Here is an 18,918-nt window from a genome sequence, read left to right as displayed (position 1 = left end):
AAGAACCCACTAGTTCCTTTGGAGAGAAAAAAAAGTTTTCAAAGCAGTATGAGATAGACCCAATTGTGGACCTCACAATATGCAGAATAGAATCCAATCAATAATGGATTGGTCTTGAGCAAGTGAAATAATATGAATGGAGCAAGATGTGAGAGTACAGAAAGAAAGAAATCAGCCATTTAGAGAGCCAAAATGAATGAGAATTGTGATTGGTGTATAAGAATCTGCTTAGGAAAAGGTACATTTGTTTCAAACATATAGATAAGTATAAACACCACTTAAGGTGCAGAACACATTGTCTTTTTATAGCTGAAGTGCTGGAGTGGTTCAGCTAATTTAGCTGTGTTGAAATCCTAAAAAGGGGGGGGGGAGGTAGGCAAAAAGGTAAGGATGGGTTTACACTGATTGTGCAAGCGTCTCCTTGTATGGAATATGAGGGTATTTTTCAATATGTTAAATCCTATTATTTGTCTGAATAGATATCTGAAAACAAGAGGTAAGAAAGAAAAATATTGAAAGGAGCATGAGTAAAAGTAACATAAATAGCACTTAGACTCATATACTGCTTCACAGTGCTTTACAGCCCTCTCTAAACGGTTTACAGAGTCAGCATATTGCCCCCAACAATTTGGGTTCTCATTTTACCCACCTCGGAAGGATGGAAGGCTGAGTCAACCTTGAGCCTGGTGAGATTCAATCTGCCAAATTGCAGGCAGCCAGCAGTCAGTAGAAATAGCCTGCAGTACTGCACTCTAACCGCTGCACCTTTGCGGTTGATGCAAGAAAATGAAAGAGAGAAAGAGAGAATTGAATGAAAAAAGAGAGAAGATACAGGAAATCTCCTAGCAGAATGAATGGAATGTGGAAGGAGACGAAAGATAATACAGAGGTTGTTTAGAGCAAAGTAAAAATAATTATAAGTGTCAGAATACTACATGGAGTTAATAAGACATACAGTGGTATCTCAGTACTCAATGTTAATTGGTTGTGAGAAGCAAGATGGGTACTAAAAATGATGAGTGCCAATCAAACCAGGTGACTTGCCATGTGACCCTTTGCTTTGGCTGGGAATGTCAGCGTTCCAGAAAACCCGTTGCTCCAATTAAAAACTCTGAGGCAAGCATTTTCTCAAAGTTCAATTTATTAGATTAGGAGGTGTATTGATACATCTTGGGAAAACCCGAATCACAGGGGTGGGTTCTACTTACCTTTACTCCCGTTTCGCAATGGGACCACGCACGCACGCTTGCTTTTCTCGCACACTCCCTTTTCTGCGCATGCGCAGAAGCATTCTGATGATATCGGGTCGGTGGGCGGAGCCTCACGTCGGTTTTACTACTGGTTCTATAGAACTGGTGCAAACCGGGGGCAACCCACCACTGCCAAATCAGAGGCAGAAAAAAAAGCAAGGCACAGAGCTCACAACTAACAAACTTGTTGCTAAACTTCACCTCTGGGAACAGCTGATTGGGGGTATTCTGGGAGGCCGATCCACCCACCAATCAGCTTTTTTCTTATTTTCCTCCCCAAAAACTAAGGTGCGTCTTATACTCCAGTGTGTCTTCTACTCCGAAAAATACAGTAATTCCAGAACATCATTAGATGAATGTTGTAATTCGAGAACTACCTGTAACCGCTTCCCTTCCTTGCCAGTGAAAATATACTAATAAATGAAATAATTGCACTTTTGTTTGGAAAACACCAATTTGGTTCTAACTGCCCTGATGCCAAATATATTTTCTTTCATTCAACAGGTGAAAATAGGTTATATTTTCCAAATACTGTATATTTTATATTTCTTTGATATTTTATGTTTACTGATTACTCTCTATAGATTTCTCTATTTTGAACTCAGTGTTCATGTCATCTTTTTATTCTGTGGCCTACTGCCTGGTTTTCAGGGGGAAAAACATGCTTTAATTAAAGAAGAATGAATATCAGCATGAAGATAAAGTCATGGGAATGTAACTCTAATGCTGTTCAAAGAATGAATAGATGAGCTGAATTGTGTGAAAGAAATGCGGTTCAAACATATTACCTTAAAACCATGTCTAAGTAGCTTTGATAAAACGGTAATAGCTTTTTGTATCATTCTTATACCACATCCCAATATTACTCCTTACCTGAGTACTGTAGACCTACTAATATTTCCATAAATATTGTGTACACATCCACAAGAGAGAATAAAATTCTTGCACTCCAAAAAGCAAGGGTTGCATTTTCAAACTTCAATTTCTTTCAACTATTAATATACATTCCCAACAGTCCGCATGGAAAGAAAGAGCACTGTATTGAACCTTACAGTAAATTTACATGATAGCACATTTAGGTAGGTATCATAATTCATCATGAATTTCAACAGAAGTTTGGATCACTTCCAGTTCAATTTTCCAAAGTTAAAATTTGCAGCTAGTAAGTTCCAGCATAATGTGTTAGATGCATCTCCTAAAGCTGTGAATTGGAGTAACAACATTTTGGCTATAGTTTGTCATCAGCAAGCATCATTTGTGCGCTTTAAGGTCTGAGGGCAAAATATCAGAATCACTTTATGTGGACACAGCAACATAGCTAGCTTCATATATTTCGTTGCAGAGAGCAATAATCAATACTTCATGTTTAATGATGCAAAACTGAAATTAGTATAGATTTTATGCCTTCTGCTCTTCCAAATTATACAAACTTTAGTAGCACTTTTTGTAGTTGCTCTATTACCATTTCCATAAATAACAAGCCAATAATATTTAAATGAATGATTGAATGGCACCTAAAATGTTACAAACTACTTTTTTTAAAAAGAAAAAAAACTTTTTAAAGTATTTAGCCTTAGGTTAATATAAAATAATGTCAAACACATACACAAAATGATTTATGGGAGTCTTGCAAGTTTTGTTACCCTTAGCCACATAAAAAGGCAATTGTAAATTGTTTCCACATTCTAAATTACCTTATGTTGCTTTGGGATAAACTGAAAACAAAATTGACCCCTAGAGTGCTTTGGAAAATAGAAAGGGTTGCTTTTAGATTCAAGCATCCAGTTGGAAGTAATCTTTCAGGAAAATGTGGGAAATTATCTCAGTTTACACATGTAAGAAAGAAAAAAGGAGGAATAGATTTTTTGAAGAAGGTTGGAATGAAATATGAATGCGATGACAAATGGATTGAGAATGCTAGATGTTCAAAATATAATATTTCAATTCAATGAGAATGGGCCTGGGTTCAAAAAATGAGAAAAGGTTGCAAAAACTCTACACATTCTGACTGAACTACATAAAAGTTGTTACTATGATACTAATCAGCTCTCTGGAGCAGTTGTGGAACAAAAATGCCATTATTAATAAATCTAATGCATGACAATGTTATTGCCATTTTTTAAAATACTGAGTAAGAGAACTAAAGCATACTAAAATACTGAGGACTTTTTTTTCATAATTACTTTTTGGAAAGAAGTTTCAGAATTTTATGAATTGTTTGAAGGAATAGCTTCCTTTAACCCTCTCTATTAGTTTTGTATTCAAATATTACACAAAATACTAATCCAGATGGTTAGAGTCCTCCATCTATCTGAAAGTAATGATTATGAGTTCAAGCTAAAGTAATCAATTAGTGAGTAATATTTACTAAGTTAAGCTAATATTTTATTGTCTGCTCTGTTTTTTCTCTGCAGGAAGAACTCAAAAGGCTACAGCACACCTTGGAGCAAGTTAGTGATGGAAAATATTTACTTGAAAAGTAAGTGCATTTTTTGATTTCCATATTAAAGTCCTGCACAAGTTTTAATTAACCTTTGCTTAGATTGAGGAAGAGCTTAATCAACTACACACTGAATAAGTGTTAACATCTAATTTGTAAAATAAGATAGAATTAAGTTTTAATATGATGTAAACTTTCCTCCTGGGTATCACATGTTTACTCCCATGCAAAGCAAGAACTGTAAATTCCTCCATCAATGAATGAGTAAGTGAATGAATGAATATACTTGTCTATGAGAGAAGTGTATTGTATAGATAGATCCCTGTCCCAATGCAATCTAAAAATTAAGAAAATGAGGGATGGGAAAAAGAGGAGAAGCATTTGTGGGAGAAAAAGGCCTTACAAAAGGATTTGTTGAATTTTAAGGAGAAAGGTATCCTGCATATGCTGTGGATGACATATGGCATAAGGGAATAATAATTCCTTTTTTTGAAGGAATTAGAGATCTTTAGATGATGGTAAACCTTAAAGCTCATAAAGCGAACATTATAATAGACGAATATAAGCCTGAAAACTTTGAGAAAGAGCAAAACTTTCTTGAGAGAGACAAGTAGTTTAGGGTACAGGGAGTCAAAAGAAGGGTTTAGGAACATCACCAGTTTGGAAGAGATTCATAAATTAAATATTGGGTGCCCTATTGCTAGAGGCCTTTATATAGTCCCCAGAATCCCTAGAGCACTGTTTGCTAAGAATGTCATTTTAATGGCTGTGCTAGAGGCAAACTAACGTTACTTCATATACAGTCATCAGCAGTTTAGCAATGATATGTTATACATAGCCCAAGCCATCCTCAATAAGCAGTAGTGTTACAAGTCAAAAACAGAAGGTCCGTGTCATTGGAAAACTGACAAATTAATTTGATCTCATCTTTGTTTAGAGCAGCCTAATTGTTTCCGCTCGTATTTTGGGCCAAAGAAAGTTATTTTATAGCAAGCCGATTCAAAATGTTTTGTTTCAAGGTGGATAAATGTTTGTGGTGACTATAAGAATGAAATAGATTGTAATTAAGGACTTATTTTTTTTTTTACAGCCATCAGCTTGCTATGGACATGGACATGGAGAATAATATTGAGAAATATCATATCAATTTACAGCCCTTGGAATCAAAAGTGAAAGTGTAAGTGACCTAAAATAATTCGGCAATTACAATATTATTACTTGACTTCAGGGGATCTTGTTAGTATGGCCAATTGACTTCAGCGTTTCAATGCCTTTGTTGTTATTTAAATATAAGGTAAACAAAAAATGGCAAGAAGAGCAGATGGGGCCCATTCAAATTCCATAAACTAACAGTTCTGGGTAATAATGCAATGTGCAATTTAGGAAGCGATTTTAGTGTGGCTCATTGATTTCTGAACAAAGAAAAAATACTGAAAGAGTCAGGATGGGCCTGCCTAATACATGGGAATATGACATATCCAGTGGTGGTATTCAGCTGGTTCTATCCGGCGGCGAATATGGGAGGCTCTGCCCACCACCCCAGATGTCATCATGTCCCATTTTTGACATTGCGCATGCACCGAAGGCCCTGCGGATGCATGTGTGCTCCCATTTGTGAACCAGTAGCAAAGGTAAGTGAATACCACTCCTGGACATACCCTTGTCTTGAATTTTAATTCACAGGGATGCTGATCATCGTTGGCATCCTTCAGTCTTAAGAGACTATGGTATCATGCTCTGGAAAGAGGTCCTAGTCTCATCTAGTGTGACTAAAAAGGCCAATTTGAAAGTGGCAATCCCTTCCACACTGAGGGCAGATACATTCTGTCCCCTGCCCAGCCCCAGATTTCACTGGTTCCTGGACTGCCTCTTTGCCTCAGCCTGCCAAACAAGTGTCTCTTCGAATTGGAGAAGGCCATGCTGCGTCTTTAGCTTCCAAACTGAACGATCAGAAGTCAAGATTCCCAGTTGTTAATGTCCATTCCCAGGGCCTTTAGGTCCCTCTTGGAGATATCCTTATATCGCAGCTGTGGTCTCCCTCTGAGGCACTTTCCCTGCACTAATTCTCCATACAGGAGATCTTTCGGAATCCGACATCAGCCATTCTCACGACATTGCCCCAGCCAGCGTAAATGTTGCTGTTTCAATAGTGTATACATACTAAAAATTCCACACATTCCAAGACTGCGCTATTTGGGACTTTGTCCTGCCAGGTGATGCCGAGAATTCGTCGGAGACAACGCATATACTGATCATATACTATCAAAATAGTATACTGTGATTTAGCTGTCACCCAAAAGAAAAACTCTGAAAGCAAGAGAATCTTTTCATTTTTTGACATTGTGGACCTAGTTCATAAATTACACTTAATATAATATTTTGGAACAGAATGAGAATGAAACCCAATATCAAAGGAGCAGAATGTAGGATTTCCCTCTCTTTACCAGCTGTTTTTCCCAAAGGACCACAATTACACTAATCCAATTGTGAGATGACTAAAACACGAGTGACCGTCTGAAGGAATTCCTGATCCAAGAAGGGGCACAGCTGGCACATTAAGTGTACCTGTGCCAATGTCCTCTTGGGCAAAGCTCCAGCCTGGTCTTTGAACAAGAGCAGAGAATCCAAACGGATCCCCAGATTACACACAAATCTGAAATGGAGAAGAGCAACAGTCAGTGATGAAATACATCCAGATCTAAAGAGTGTTCAAATAAACATAGCCTGAGTTGGTTGTTCCCAGGGGTGGGTTCTACTTACCTTTACTACTGGTTTGTAACGGGGCCCCGCGCACGCGCACCCTTTGCTCATGCGCACATGCACTCTTCTGCGCATGTGCAGACGCATTCTGATAATGTTGGGGTTGGTGGGCGGAGCCTCCCGCCGGTTTTACTACCAGTTCTATAGAACCGGTGCGAACCGGGGGCAACCCACCACTGGTTGTTCCTCATCTACACTCACATAGCCTCAAGGCAGTGGGTCAGGTATTTGACAACATTGCTTGGCCAACCAGAGGTCAAAATATACAACCGGGTATCATCACTGTATACTTTTTAAACAATATCTTGCACCCTACACCATTTGGATAGTTATTCTCTCAGTTATCTTCTCTCATATCTTTGGGACTTTTAACAAAACAATTGAGAGAGAGAAGGTTTATTCAGACATGAAACCACAGCAACACTGTTTCAGAGATATATGGGGCATTTCTTTTCTTCTTTTCCTGACTGAAGAGAGCTGTTGGCTCTGGAAATCACAGCCTGTCTACTATAAGATGCTTTTTGCAATTCTTTCAGGATTGCTTTGTCCCCCTTTTTAAAAACCCTTTATTTGCAATGAAGAAGAAGTAGAGAAAAATGGCATAAAAATTTAAAGAACTGCATTAGAATACCATGAGGCTATTCTCTGGAAGTTCTCTTCAGACAACTATTCAGTTGTAAAGAGCAATGTTTTGAATTCGCTACTATACTCCTTACAAAGCTCTTCAAAATCTAAAGCTTCTTTGATATGACACTGCCATCTGGTGGTTTGTAGATATCATACTCAGCATCTTAACAGTTCAAAATATAACACTTTAAAAAAAAATTAGAAGCTTCTTTCAAATTGTAAACAAAAACAGCAAAAAGAAAGAAGAGCCTGTAGTACAGTGGACTAAAGCACTGTTATTAACATCTGCTGCTTGCAATTACTGCAAGTTCAAATCTCACCAGGCTCAAGGTTGACTCAGCCTTCCATCCTTTCAAAGGTAGGTGAAATGAGGATTGTGGGGCAATAAGCTGACTTTGTATAAATATACAAAAGTATGAAGGCTATTGCTTAATGCATTGTAAGCTGCCCTGAGTCTCCGGAGAAGGGCGGCATATAAATTAAAGGGGAAAAAAAAGGGTAACACAAATACGAGAGAAAATAGAAAATACATATATTTTTGTTTATATTTTATATAACTATATATAAAGAAATTTTGTCCAAAATCAAAACAGTCTGTTCTGCAGTGTTTGGAAAAAAGCAGATTTTTGTCTGGCCAGGACTCTAGAAAGGTAATTGGAAGCAACAGTGATAGGGCACCAACTTAAACATCAGGCAAATGTTTCTGATTGAAAAGTTTATGAATCCATTATTTTGTGGAAGATAAAAGTATCAATGGCTCCTAGCTGTGATAGATACATGAAGGCTGAATGAAAAGTAAAGCCCTCATAATCATAGGTTGCAAAGACATAGCAGTATGGACAAAGTAAAAAATGTCAACATCTTTAGCATCCACCTCAGTTGATGGAAAGTTGCGGGGTTAAATGGTTCTGTTGCTATTTGTAAAAGAAAAGCCTCAAGTAAATACACTTCAAGCTGTCTGTTGTGATTGGATTTTTGTCTGCCAAAGTAGAAAACTTGACCACCAAATATAGGTTATTTATGATGACGACTTTGTTGATATGAGTCCTTTCAACAAGGCCACAAACAGGGCCAAAAATGGTAAACTACAAAGAAATATGACAGCAACCAATAAGTTTCACATGAGAAAGATTGATGAGCTGACTATCCACAAATTACTCAAAATGTATTTCATAGGTTCACTTTATGTCACATTATTGGTATTGTTCAATATTGAATGATTATGCAAGTTGGATGCCTCTTACTCTGATGATCGATAAAACTTTCAAGAATTGAAATTTGCCAATAATTTTTGTCATGTCAAAACAGGTGAGAAATTTCTTCACAGAATTGTGATAGCCAACAAAACATTTGTTTGTCTTTATGACCCAGAAACAAAGCATCAGTCCATGGAATATTAACACAATCCCTTGCATTCATCATCACCATCATACAGGCTTCAACAAGAAAACTCATGGTTAATTTTTGGGAATGCCGATGGTGTTATTCACATGGATTTCCTTTCCTTGAATATGATATCACAATGAACTCAGTTAAGGGACATGGTGGCTCAGTGGCTAAGATACTGAGCTTGTCGATCGAAAGGTCAGCAGTTCAGTGGTTTGAATCCCTAGTGCCCCGTAATGGGGTGAGTTCCTGTTACTTGTCCCAGCTTCTGTCAACCTAGCAGTTTGAATGCACGAAATAAATGCAAGTAGAAAAATAGGGACTACCTTTGGTGGGAAGGTAACAGTGTTCCGTGCGCCTTTGGCATTTAGTCATGCCAGCCACATGACCACGGAGACGACTTCAGAAAGAGCTGGCTCTTCAGCTTTGAAACGGAGATGAGCACCGCCCCCTAGAGTCGGGAACAGCTAGAAGAAATGTGCGAGGGGAACCTTTACCTTTATGAATTCAGTGCTACAAAACACTAATTCAGAAGCACAAAAAGGACATTTTCTTGGACATGAGGACAAATTATTGGGGGCAATATGTGAACACTGTAAACCACTTAGAGAGTGCTGTAAAGTACTGTGAAGTGGTATATAAGTCTAAGAGCTATTGATATTGCTATTTCCCTCCAAAGGACAACGTTGGCCAGAAGGAAAAAGTGAACTGTGATCTCACAATCTTACCCATCTATTTGACTATGAAGAGGTGGTAAGGGCTATCAAAACCTGACAAGAGACACAAAGCATAGAGTTCTTTCACAACAACTTTAGGAAGTTTGCCCATCTTGGACAGAAGTGTATAGCAAATAGTAATGCTTATATGGAGAGGTAAATACAGGCAACCAAAGAGCTAATTTCAAGATTATTTTATGGTTTCTTTTATTTAAAAAATCTCTATAAAGTAAAGTTATAGAGAGGAAAGCATTACTTTTCATTCAAACCACACACCTTTCTTATTCTATCACTGGATTAATGCCTCTGAATACCAGCTGTTGGAGAACGTCAAGGGGAAATGCTACACTCACATTCTGTTTTTCACAAGCATCTGGTAGCCACTGTGGGAACTGAATGCTGAAGTAGGTAGGCTTTTACTTTCATCCAGAATATAACTTTTTTCCCCTGTCTGTTCAGGTTAAGTTTTTTTTCTTTAATGCTTTATCAAAAAAGAAAAAAAAATGAATGGAAATGTTCATTAAATATCTGAAGTTAGCTGTAAGTGAATTTAGTAAGAGACATTCGGGACTTTCTATGTAGGACTGCATATTTAATTTATATGATTAAATCTCCCACTGTGATATACTCTTAAGTATATAATTTTAAATCCTGGACTTTGATTTTAAAATATATTCATTTATTTAAAATTGTGGAGAGAATACTTTGCTCCCACCGCAGGTTCTCCTGAACATTTTACAAGCTAGGCTCGTGAACTTTTGCCCCAGAGACTTGTTCTGATGTATGCCTCTCTCACTGGGGGAAATACCAACTAGGAGTCATTATTGGATGAAGCTTTTTAGGGAAAATATGTCTTAAATACAGCATCCAAAAGAGAAAATTTTTAAGAAAAGCATTTCCCAGAGTGTGCAAAAATCTTGTTTCAATTTTACAAGGGTTGCCTTCCAGAATGGCAGGCATCTCTGGGGAGATGCGTGAATATAAAATGTAGGCTCATAATTCATCCATCTTTCAAATTTCATATAGCATTCAAAGAGCATGGCGTGAATATCTCCAACGTCAAGATATACAGAGTCAGAACCATTTGGAAAAGCGCAGTCCTTCACCGCCTTCCTTGTCGTCGGGCAAAATGAGCAGCTCTATCAGTATGAACATCTTTTCAGACGACAGTACACCCGTGAGTACATTTTTCTCTTCCAGTATTAAACATTGTTAAATGTCCAGTTCAGGGTCACTTCTCATAGTAGCTTTTATATTATGCTTCGGCTATTTGCTATATCTGCAGATTTTACACACTTGGCTTTTATAGCCACGCTTTACGTTAGTGACGGCGGTTGTGCAAAAGCAAAAATCTTATATATATGAATGCAATATTTCTGCTGTTGAGTCTTCTAAATATTTCACATTCCACATTATATTGTGGATATCAACCTTTTGACAAACTAGATCAAATGTTTCAGAAAGTGAGCATTAGGGTACTCTGATAAAGTGAGGTCTCACTATGAAAAGGGTGAACCCTGAGACCCATCTTACATTCCCTTTTAAAAGTCAATTTACAGCACATGCAACTTGTTCTCTTCCGTGATCAACTGCTCTATCCATATTTTACTTTTACCATATATCAAAGAAGTAAAACGTCTGTCATGGAAATTAAAGAACAAATATGAAACCTTAATTAGAAATTGGAACAGAACAGCATGGTATGTCCCTTACTGTGCTTTTCATGTTCAAAACTATCTGCCCAGATTATAAAATAGCAATCAGCCTGACATAACTATTGTTTTCTTAAAATAGATTGCATTTCCCCCCCACAAATGCAATTATGGTATCCCTAAGCAACTGCAATGTCAAAGAATGACTTGCATGGATAGAACTAGACTATCCATGGGCCTTGTGAACAGAATTAGCATTTCACTGATGCTGTTGGATCAGCCTATCAAAGTGAAGCCTACAATGTATGCATTCTGTAGGTCACAGACATACATAATGGAGAAAACTGCTTTCTTTACATTCATGGCCAGTTTTGATCCTGGGTTTACACTCGAAACTGTCTTCATGATTTTATGCTAGACAAACTTGTTGATATTTCACTTTTCAGTGAAACAGAGGTATTTCGGAAGCAAATCATTCTTAGATTAGAAACTACATGAAGTTCATGTATAAATTAGTATTAATATTACATCAATTGAAACTATAGTTTTGAAGGATCCTTATATCTATATGTTCCTCCCCCCCCAAAAAATGAATGTAATTGCTATGTAAGATTGTAAGATGCAAATGTAAAAATTAAGCTGATGGGATAATTAAGTCAATGATTGGGTTAGGAAACAGCGAGTAAGGAAAAACACTAAATTTTCAAGCAAATCCTATAGCTCCGTGATGGCGAACCTATGGCACGCATGCCAGAGGTGGCATGCAGAGCCCTACCTGTGGGCACGCGCACTGTCGGCAGCTGCTCTTCTGGCTTACGATGCACATGGTCATCGTGGGTGCCAAACCGCCAGGAAATGGCCTGAAAATGGCCAAAAACGGCCCAAAAATGGCCTGAAAATGGCCTCAAAACCAGCCAAGACCAGCCAAAAAGGTATCCGTATGGCGGCCAACTGGTCTTCGGGTTTCTAGTGTTCTGGCGCATGCAGCTGGCCGGTGCACATGTGAATGCCAGAAACCTAAGACCAGCTGGCCAGCACATGCACATGCACGCACATTCCAGTTTGGGCACTCGGTGCTGAAAAGGTTCGCCATCACTGCTATAGCTGATCTACACATGAGGCTTGTTTCTGAAAAATACCCAGTGATATACACTTCATATGGAAAAAGTATGAAAACATTTTGTGAATGGATTTAAGTGCAGTTGAAACTAACTGAATTATCTCATACCTTTTTAGGATCTGTTACTTGTGAATGCTAACAGTAATTTGATTCTCCCTCCAAATCATGCTTCTCTTTTAGGGACTGCTCAGGGTGTTAAAAAAAAAAAGAGCAAAACTTTTAACTTGTTCAGAAAGAGGGAAGGAAACAATACTTTTGACTTCATTTGCTTTGTGACTTTATTGCATTGATAGATTGCATGTCCCAGAGGAACTTTTTCAAGGGGCAACTGGACTTTCTTGTTTTTCTTTGAAGACGTTTCACTTCTCATCCAAGAAGCTTCTTCAGCTCTGTGGGAATAGTGGGGAATGGAAAGATTTATGTTTCTTGCAGACAGCTGGTCATTTGCATTCTTTTTAGAGAGTTGTTGAGGCCACTTAGAGGTTTATCTGTGTCTTCAGGGTCACCTGAGTAGTGCAAATGGGCGTGGATCCTTCCTGGAACTGCTGAAAGGACTGTGTTGTAAACTGGAAATAGATGATGTCTGTTGAGAGAGGGTTGTTCAATTTTGACACAGATGGCCTCTTTGACTCCTCTTTCAAGCCAGCTGTGACCTGGGTGACTGAGAATCTCCATAGACATTTAGCTATGACAGATTGAATTTGTTTTCAATCAATATCTAAAAATTTGAGAGTGAAGGCAATATTTCCAGGTTATTCTTATTTGGCTTGAGGATGTTATGTAGTCAAATCTGATGACTGCATAACAGATCTGCATAGTAATCCTTCTCTCTCTCTCTCCCTTCCTCCCTCTCTCTCTCCCTCCATCCCCTCTCCCTCCCTCTCTCCCTCCCTCCCTCCCTCCCCCCTCCCTCCCTCTCTCTCTCTCTCTCTCTCTCTCTTTCACTCACACACACACACACACACTCACTCATTCACTCACTCACTCACTCACTCACTCATTGGTCCTGGCTATGTTAATGAAGATATCTCATTTCTACCTCTGCTACAAATACAGGAATGACTATCTGATATTCATCCAGTTTCAGATCAAAGGAAGTTGATAGAATGTAGTGTATTCTGCTATTTCTGAAATAATTTCCTGGAAATCCATAGTCTTCCCCCTCCCCCGAGTTTCTTATATTCAAGAGTTCTAAATATGTGCTGAAATTGGGAGAGAGAATGTAATTGTGCTTCACAAAAGCTCTTAGACATATTCGACAAATATCTGGGAAGTCTATCTAAGCTGAAATGGGAATGGCAATATAGTCACAAAACTGGATAAAAAATAAGCATTGGATTTGAAATAGTGAATATGTAATATATTTAATAAGGATCTGATATTTACCTTCCCAAAGGAGAGAATATGTTAGTAGGGCCCTACTGCTACGAAGAGTAATCTTAACAGTTTATCCATGCTAGTCTCCCTAGAAATGTTATTCCATGTAATGATTCCATCCATAGTTATTCAATAGTCTGCTTTGCTTTACTTTTGTTTAATCTTCTAATAGTGTTATGGCTTGTTAATTTCAGTTATTGCTCTTTATTTCATTATTTCTTTAGGTTCAGTATATTATAAAAAGTTTAACATTTTTAAAAAACTGAAATCAATGTTGCTTTTAAAAATGGAATTAATTAGAATGGTATGTGTGTGTGTGTGTGTGTGTGTGTGTGTGTGTATTTGCTGATAAAGTCTCCATTTCTTTATCAGCAAATATAAATTTGGTATAAAATAGTTTGTCGTGAATGCGACTGCTTGAGGCCTCCTAGATTGAGCTGAAAGGCGAAAGGGAAGCAGTATGCTCTCTCCCATATTGGGGTAGACCAGGTCCTCAATAGAAATATATATATATATATACATTTCGATGAGTTCCCACTCGTCTTCGGCTTCGTGTTTATGCACCTGAAGATGACGAGTGGGACCTCGTCGAAATGTCACCAAGATACCCTCAATCTTACATGGAAAAAGACCTGAATACGCCAAGACTTGCATACCTCTACCCGTGAAAATCTACGAAGATAATATATATATATATATATATATATATATATATATATATATATATATATATATGAAATTCCACAAGAGGTCTCTCTTCTTCCACCATAGAAACAGATAATTTGCCTGACTATAAAATAAAATAATAAGTTTCCATTTGGTAAATTGTATATAGGTTGGAAGTAAAGCAACATTAGACCTAGGTCTAGAAATCCCAGGGCAATAAGATTTTCTGGAGTCTAATTCCCCCCCCCCCTACATTTGTTTCCCAGAATAGAGACCTGCTGGACTTAAGGAAAACTTTTTAGTTTGTTGTACTGCTGGAAGAGAAAGTTTAATCTCAGAGCTGTATCAACTACAGTAATACCAGTGACTTTACTATTATAAAGTATAGTTTGCACATTATTAGCTTACATTTTGTATTGGATTCCTGCATATTATTTTTATGAAGCACAAACATCTGATATTAATGAGCTAGAGATCAATGGCCATACAAATCACTATTAAGACTTCCAAGTTTTCTTCTTGTTCATCCCATATTTTCATACAATCGATATCTATGTTAGATATTAATACAGAATTTGAAACATATCTGAATGCCCTGGTTGATAAATGTATTGCATGATGTTGCTTGCTTGGTGATTCAGGTTTCTTCTAAATATGGATGGTGTGTCTGTTTGCAGTTTTAGAAAAACACTTGCAAATTTACATTATTTATGACTAATCATTTTCTAGACCACTATTGCTCAAAAAAATGCAAATACTTAAAAATTTTCATAATATCAAAGAATATTCTGCACATTTTTCCCTTTTCAAACTTTGTGGAAAATTTGGAGATACTTGTAGTTCCAGATTTCGTACTGTCTAACAATTTTATTGAACGTCTTTCCAAATTTTCTCTGTTTGTATCGTATTACCTTGAAATTCTACTTCCCTTTTCTCATTTTAAGTCTCTATTTCTTCTTGTTGAATGTAGTGGAGCAAAACACAAGCAGCAGATTCACACTAATAAAAAATTACTGTAATGCTGGCCACTCCAGAGCAACATTTCAAGTATGATCATGCTGGTCTTTGACATTCCTTTGAAGCCAAGGACCTATATGCCATATTACAATCTGCACCTCAAAAGCAGCTTTTTGGACAGCATGGAATCCAAAATCCTGCTTACTCTGTGCAAGTGCTTCCATATTTGTTTGCATCCTGATCAGAGTGAAGTGGTTTGAATTTACCAAAAAAGAAGACTTCTTCAATATGTAATAGTGATGGACTCTAGCTGTGATGATGAACCTATGGCAAATGTGCCAGAGGTGGCATGCAGAGCCCTCTCTGTGGGCACGTGCACCGTCGCCAGCTGCTCTTCTGGTTTCTGGCATGCGCCTACATGCCAGCCAGCTGTTCTTCGTGTGCGCCAGAGCACCGGAAACCCAAAGACCATCTGGCCGACGTGCATGCGTGTGTCGGAAACCCAAAGACCAGATGGCTGGCGTGTGCATGCGCACTAGCCACCTGGTCTTTGGGTTTCCAGTGCTCTGGCGTGCACGAAGACTAGCTGGCATGCACACATGTGTGTTCCGGTTTGGGCACCCGGTGCTATAAAGGTTCATCATCACTGAGCTATAGTGAAGCTATAGTTACCCAGGAAGGAGAAGCACATTCTAATGAAGTGAGTGAAACAAAAGGCAACACAGTCCAGACTGCACAGGAAACAGAGGAAGAGGGTTAAGAAAGCCACTTTCCCAGAATATATCTGTTAGGCCGAGAAGACTAAGGGTTTAATGTGGCAAGATTCTGTCTATTGGATGTAAGCAAATAAGGAACTGAACTTGGGCTGGATTATTTTATGTCACTATTGGGTTTGTCCTGACAGTAATACTGTATAAGCAAATACATCTCTCCACCTATTTGTGTATTAGTGCACTACGAAAGCTATCTGTGTTTGTTATCATCATTATTAATTTTTAAAAATGGATTTTATTCTTAGTATAAACCAATACAGCTCAGAGAGATTTGATCCCAGCTATCTGTGATCTGCTTCTTAACACTCTGTTGTAATGCAGTGCTTGTGCCTCTGTGCTTTATAATTAATGTAAGTATGCATATTTACAGTTGAGCACCACTGTGGAAAACATCAGAAAAAAGAATGCTTAGTGGTTTGTTTAAAACCTTCAAGCTCACCAGATAGCTTGTTTCCATCTGGCCCTGGTCACATAATGCCAAATTAAAAGAAAAAGAAATCACAAGTTAGTCAGGGAATATGTGAATCACCTTTTTCCTTTTAGTCTCTTGAAACTGGTGATTTGAGCCATTATTCAGAGTGTTGACTTTTGTGTTAGTCAGCCATATCACCGTTTTCATTTGGGTGATTTTATACGGGATTTTTAAAGGCTATTAGGAATTCATGAGCTGGGGAGAGCTACTAAAATTGAATTTCCCCCTAGCCAATATGATGTGGCCGACATGTAATCATTCATTTGCTCACTGATGCATTATCTAGAGTGATAGGGATGTTCCTTCTGGTGTGTTCTTTGCACAAAAAGAAAAAGAAAAGAAAAGCAGGCAGGCAAGCAAGCAAGCAGTGATTTACTGTCTGTTTGAAGGTAAGCAGCTTTATAGAGAAAAGTTGATCTAACCCTATTCCTGTTGAGAGACTACAAAACAATACTGTGCTGCTGTTCCTGCTGTTGTTTTTCTCCCACAAACCTCTCCTGCCTGATAAATCATTGATATCGTGGCACAGCAGGGAGTTAAAAACATGTTTTTGAGCTACTACCTCCATTCAGAGAAAATTAACATCATCTTTGCTGTATAAGGCAACAACTACTAGCTTTAAACCCAGGGATTTGTGTCATTGTTGAGAATCTAGGAAAATTCCCCTCATTTTACATTTTTCTTCTCACCGAGCCCTGTTAAGGCAAAAGGCAAAGACAAAAAGTTTTCCTTGTTAACTAGAATCACAAATCCTGTGGTAAATAGGAACTCTTGTCAATGTTTTATTATGTGTTGATAGGTTTATTCCATAAATTCCTCCAAGTCCTGCTGGGCTGCCTCTTTGTGGTGGGCAGAATGCTCCTAGGAGGGATGAATGGAGAATGTCAGGTGTGTATACCAACAGTATATATTCCCAGCAGGTTTACCCATGCATGAAGGTCATTCCAGCTGCCCAGCTAAAATAAGCAGAAACCTATCTTGGGCAGTAGCAATACAGGAAGATGCCAGAGACAGATGATCACTTTACTGACAATAAAGGTAAAGGTAAAGTTTCCCCTTGCACATATGTGCTAGTCATTCCTGACTCTAGGGGACAGTGCTCATCTCCGTTTCAAAGCTGAAATGCCAGCACTGTCAAAAGACATCTCGGTGGTCATGTGGCCACCATGACTAAACGCCAAAGGCGCACGGAACGCTGTTACCTTCCCACCAAAGGTGGTCCCTATTTTTCTACTTGCATTTTTTTATGTGCTTTCGAACTGCTAGGTTGGCAAAAGCTGGGACAAGTAACGGGAGCTCACCCCATTACATGGCACTAGGGTTTCGAACCGGCTGAACTGCTGACCTTTCAATCGACAAGCTCAGCATCTTAGCCACTGAGCCAGCATGTCCCTCTACTTACTGACAATAACAAAAGCACAAACTCAAACTGTGCAGCAGAAGGCAATGGTAAACCACTCCTGTATTTTTACTGAGAAAACCATATGGATAGAAAATATAAAATGATTGACATATAGTGCCAGATGATGGACCCTTTGGATCAGATGCCATTCAACACGCCAATGAGGGAGAGCTGACGATTATTCAGAGTAGTAATTGTTTTTTGTGATGTGGCTACATTAAAGTCTTTGGAATGTAGAGTTACTCGTGTTGTCACACAGGAAAAGAAAATCTGAAGCTGCAAAGATAGAATTATGGTTGATACATGCAATGTAAGAAGCATGAACAGAGGAAAGCTCAATACATACAAGTGAAATGAAATAATTACAAATTGATATCTTCAGGATCAGTGACTTGAGAACTCAACCAGATGATCAAACAGTTTATTACTCAGGATATGAAAAACTAAAAAATGAACTATGTTGGTTTTATAGTTAGGAAGATGATAGCCAGAACAGCATTTGGCAACATTGCAATCTATAATCAAATAATATCATAGAATAACCAAATAACCAACCTATAACCAAATAATATCATACAGAATAGAATACAGAATAAGAAAGTTGGGAGGGAGCTTGGAGGCCTTCTAGTCCAACCTCCTGCTTAAGCAAGAGATCCTATATTCATTGGCAACCTTCAGTCTCAAAAGACTATGGTATCGTAGTCTTTTGGACCTCTGGAAAGAGGTCCTAAAACAGCATCTGGTGTGACGAAAAAGGCCAATTCAAGAGTGGCAATCCCTTCCACACTGAGGGCAGATACATTCTGTCCTATAAGAGATCCTATATCATTCTGGACAAATGGGTGTCCAATCTCTTCTGAAAAATATCCAGTAATAGAACACTCACAACTTTTGGAGGCAAGCCATTCCATTGGTTAATTGTTCTCTAATTGTCAGGAAATTTCTCCTTAACTCTCGGTTGGATATCTCCTTAATTAGTTTTCATCTGTTACTTCTTGTCCTGCCTTCAGATGCTTTGGAGAATAGGTTGTCCCCTTCTTCTCTGTGACAGCCTCTCAAATATTGGAAGACTGCTATCATGTCGCCTTAGTCCTTCTCTTCATTAGACAAGACACATGTCCTGTTTCTGCAAACATTCATCAAATGCATAAACAATTAGGCTTCATGGACCTCTCATTAATACGACAGTCATTCAAGTCTATACTCCAACCACTGATGCAGTAGGAGGGGAGGTATTTATAATCAAGTTCAATTTGAAATTAGCAGAACTTGCAAATAAGGTGTGCTGCTTGTGTTTGGGGAATGGATTCTCAGTGTTGG

The 18,918-nt window shown here is 38.2% G+C and overlaps 1 protein-coding gene across 2 annotated transcripts in view; it reads left to right on the top strand.

Moving 5' to 3' along the window:
- The window catches only part of LOC117678238 (schwannomin-interacting protein 1), a 413,447-nt gene that overhangs the window by 85,329 nt on the left and 309,200 nt on the right, over window positions 1–18,918 (top strand). For both annotated transcript variants that reach the window (XM_034439112.3, XM_034439111.3), the window contains exons 2-4: window positions 3,665–3,729; window positions 4,781–4,867; window positions 10,206–10,356. In XM_034439112.3, coding sequence (XP_034295003.2) covers window positions 3,665–3,729; window positions 4,781–4,867; window positions 10,206–10,356 — 303 coding nt within the window. The remainder of the gene's footprint in view (window positions 1–3,664; window positions 3,730–4,780; window positions 4,868–10,205; window positions 10,357–18,918) is intronic.

The sequence above is a fragment of the Pantherophis guttatus genome, chromosome 6 (genome assembly GCF_059756535.1).
Source record: "Pantherophis guttatus breed Tessera chromosome 6, ASM5975653v1, whole genome shotgun sequence".
In the NCBI taxonomy this organism is placed as follows: domain Eukaryota; kingdom Metazoa; phylum Chordata; class Lepidosauria; order Squamata; family Colubridae; genus Pantherophis; species Pantherophis guttatus.
The sequence above is the reverse complement of the archived record's forward strand: the minus strand, read 5'-3'. Positions and strand labels throughout refer to the sequence as shown.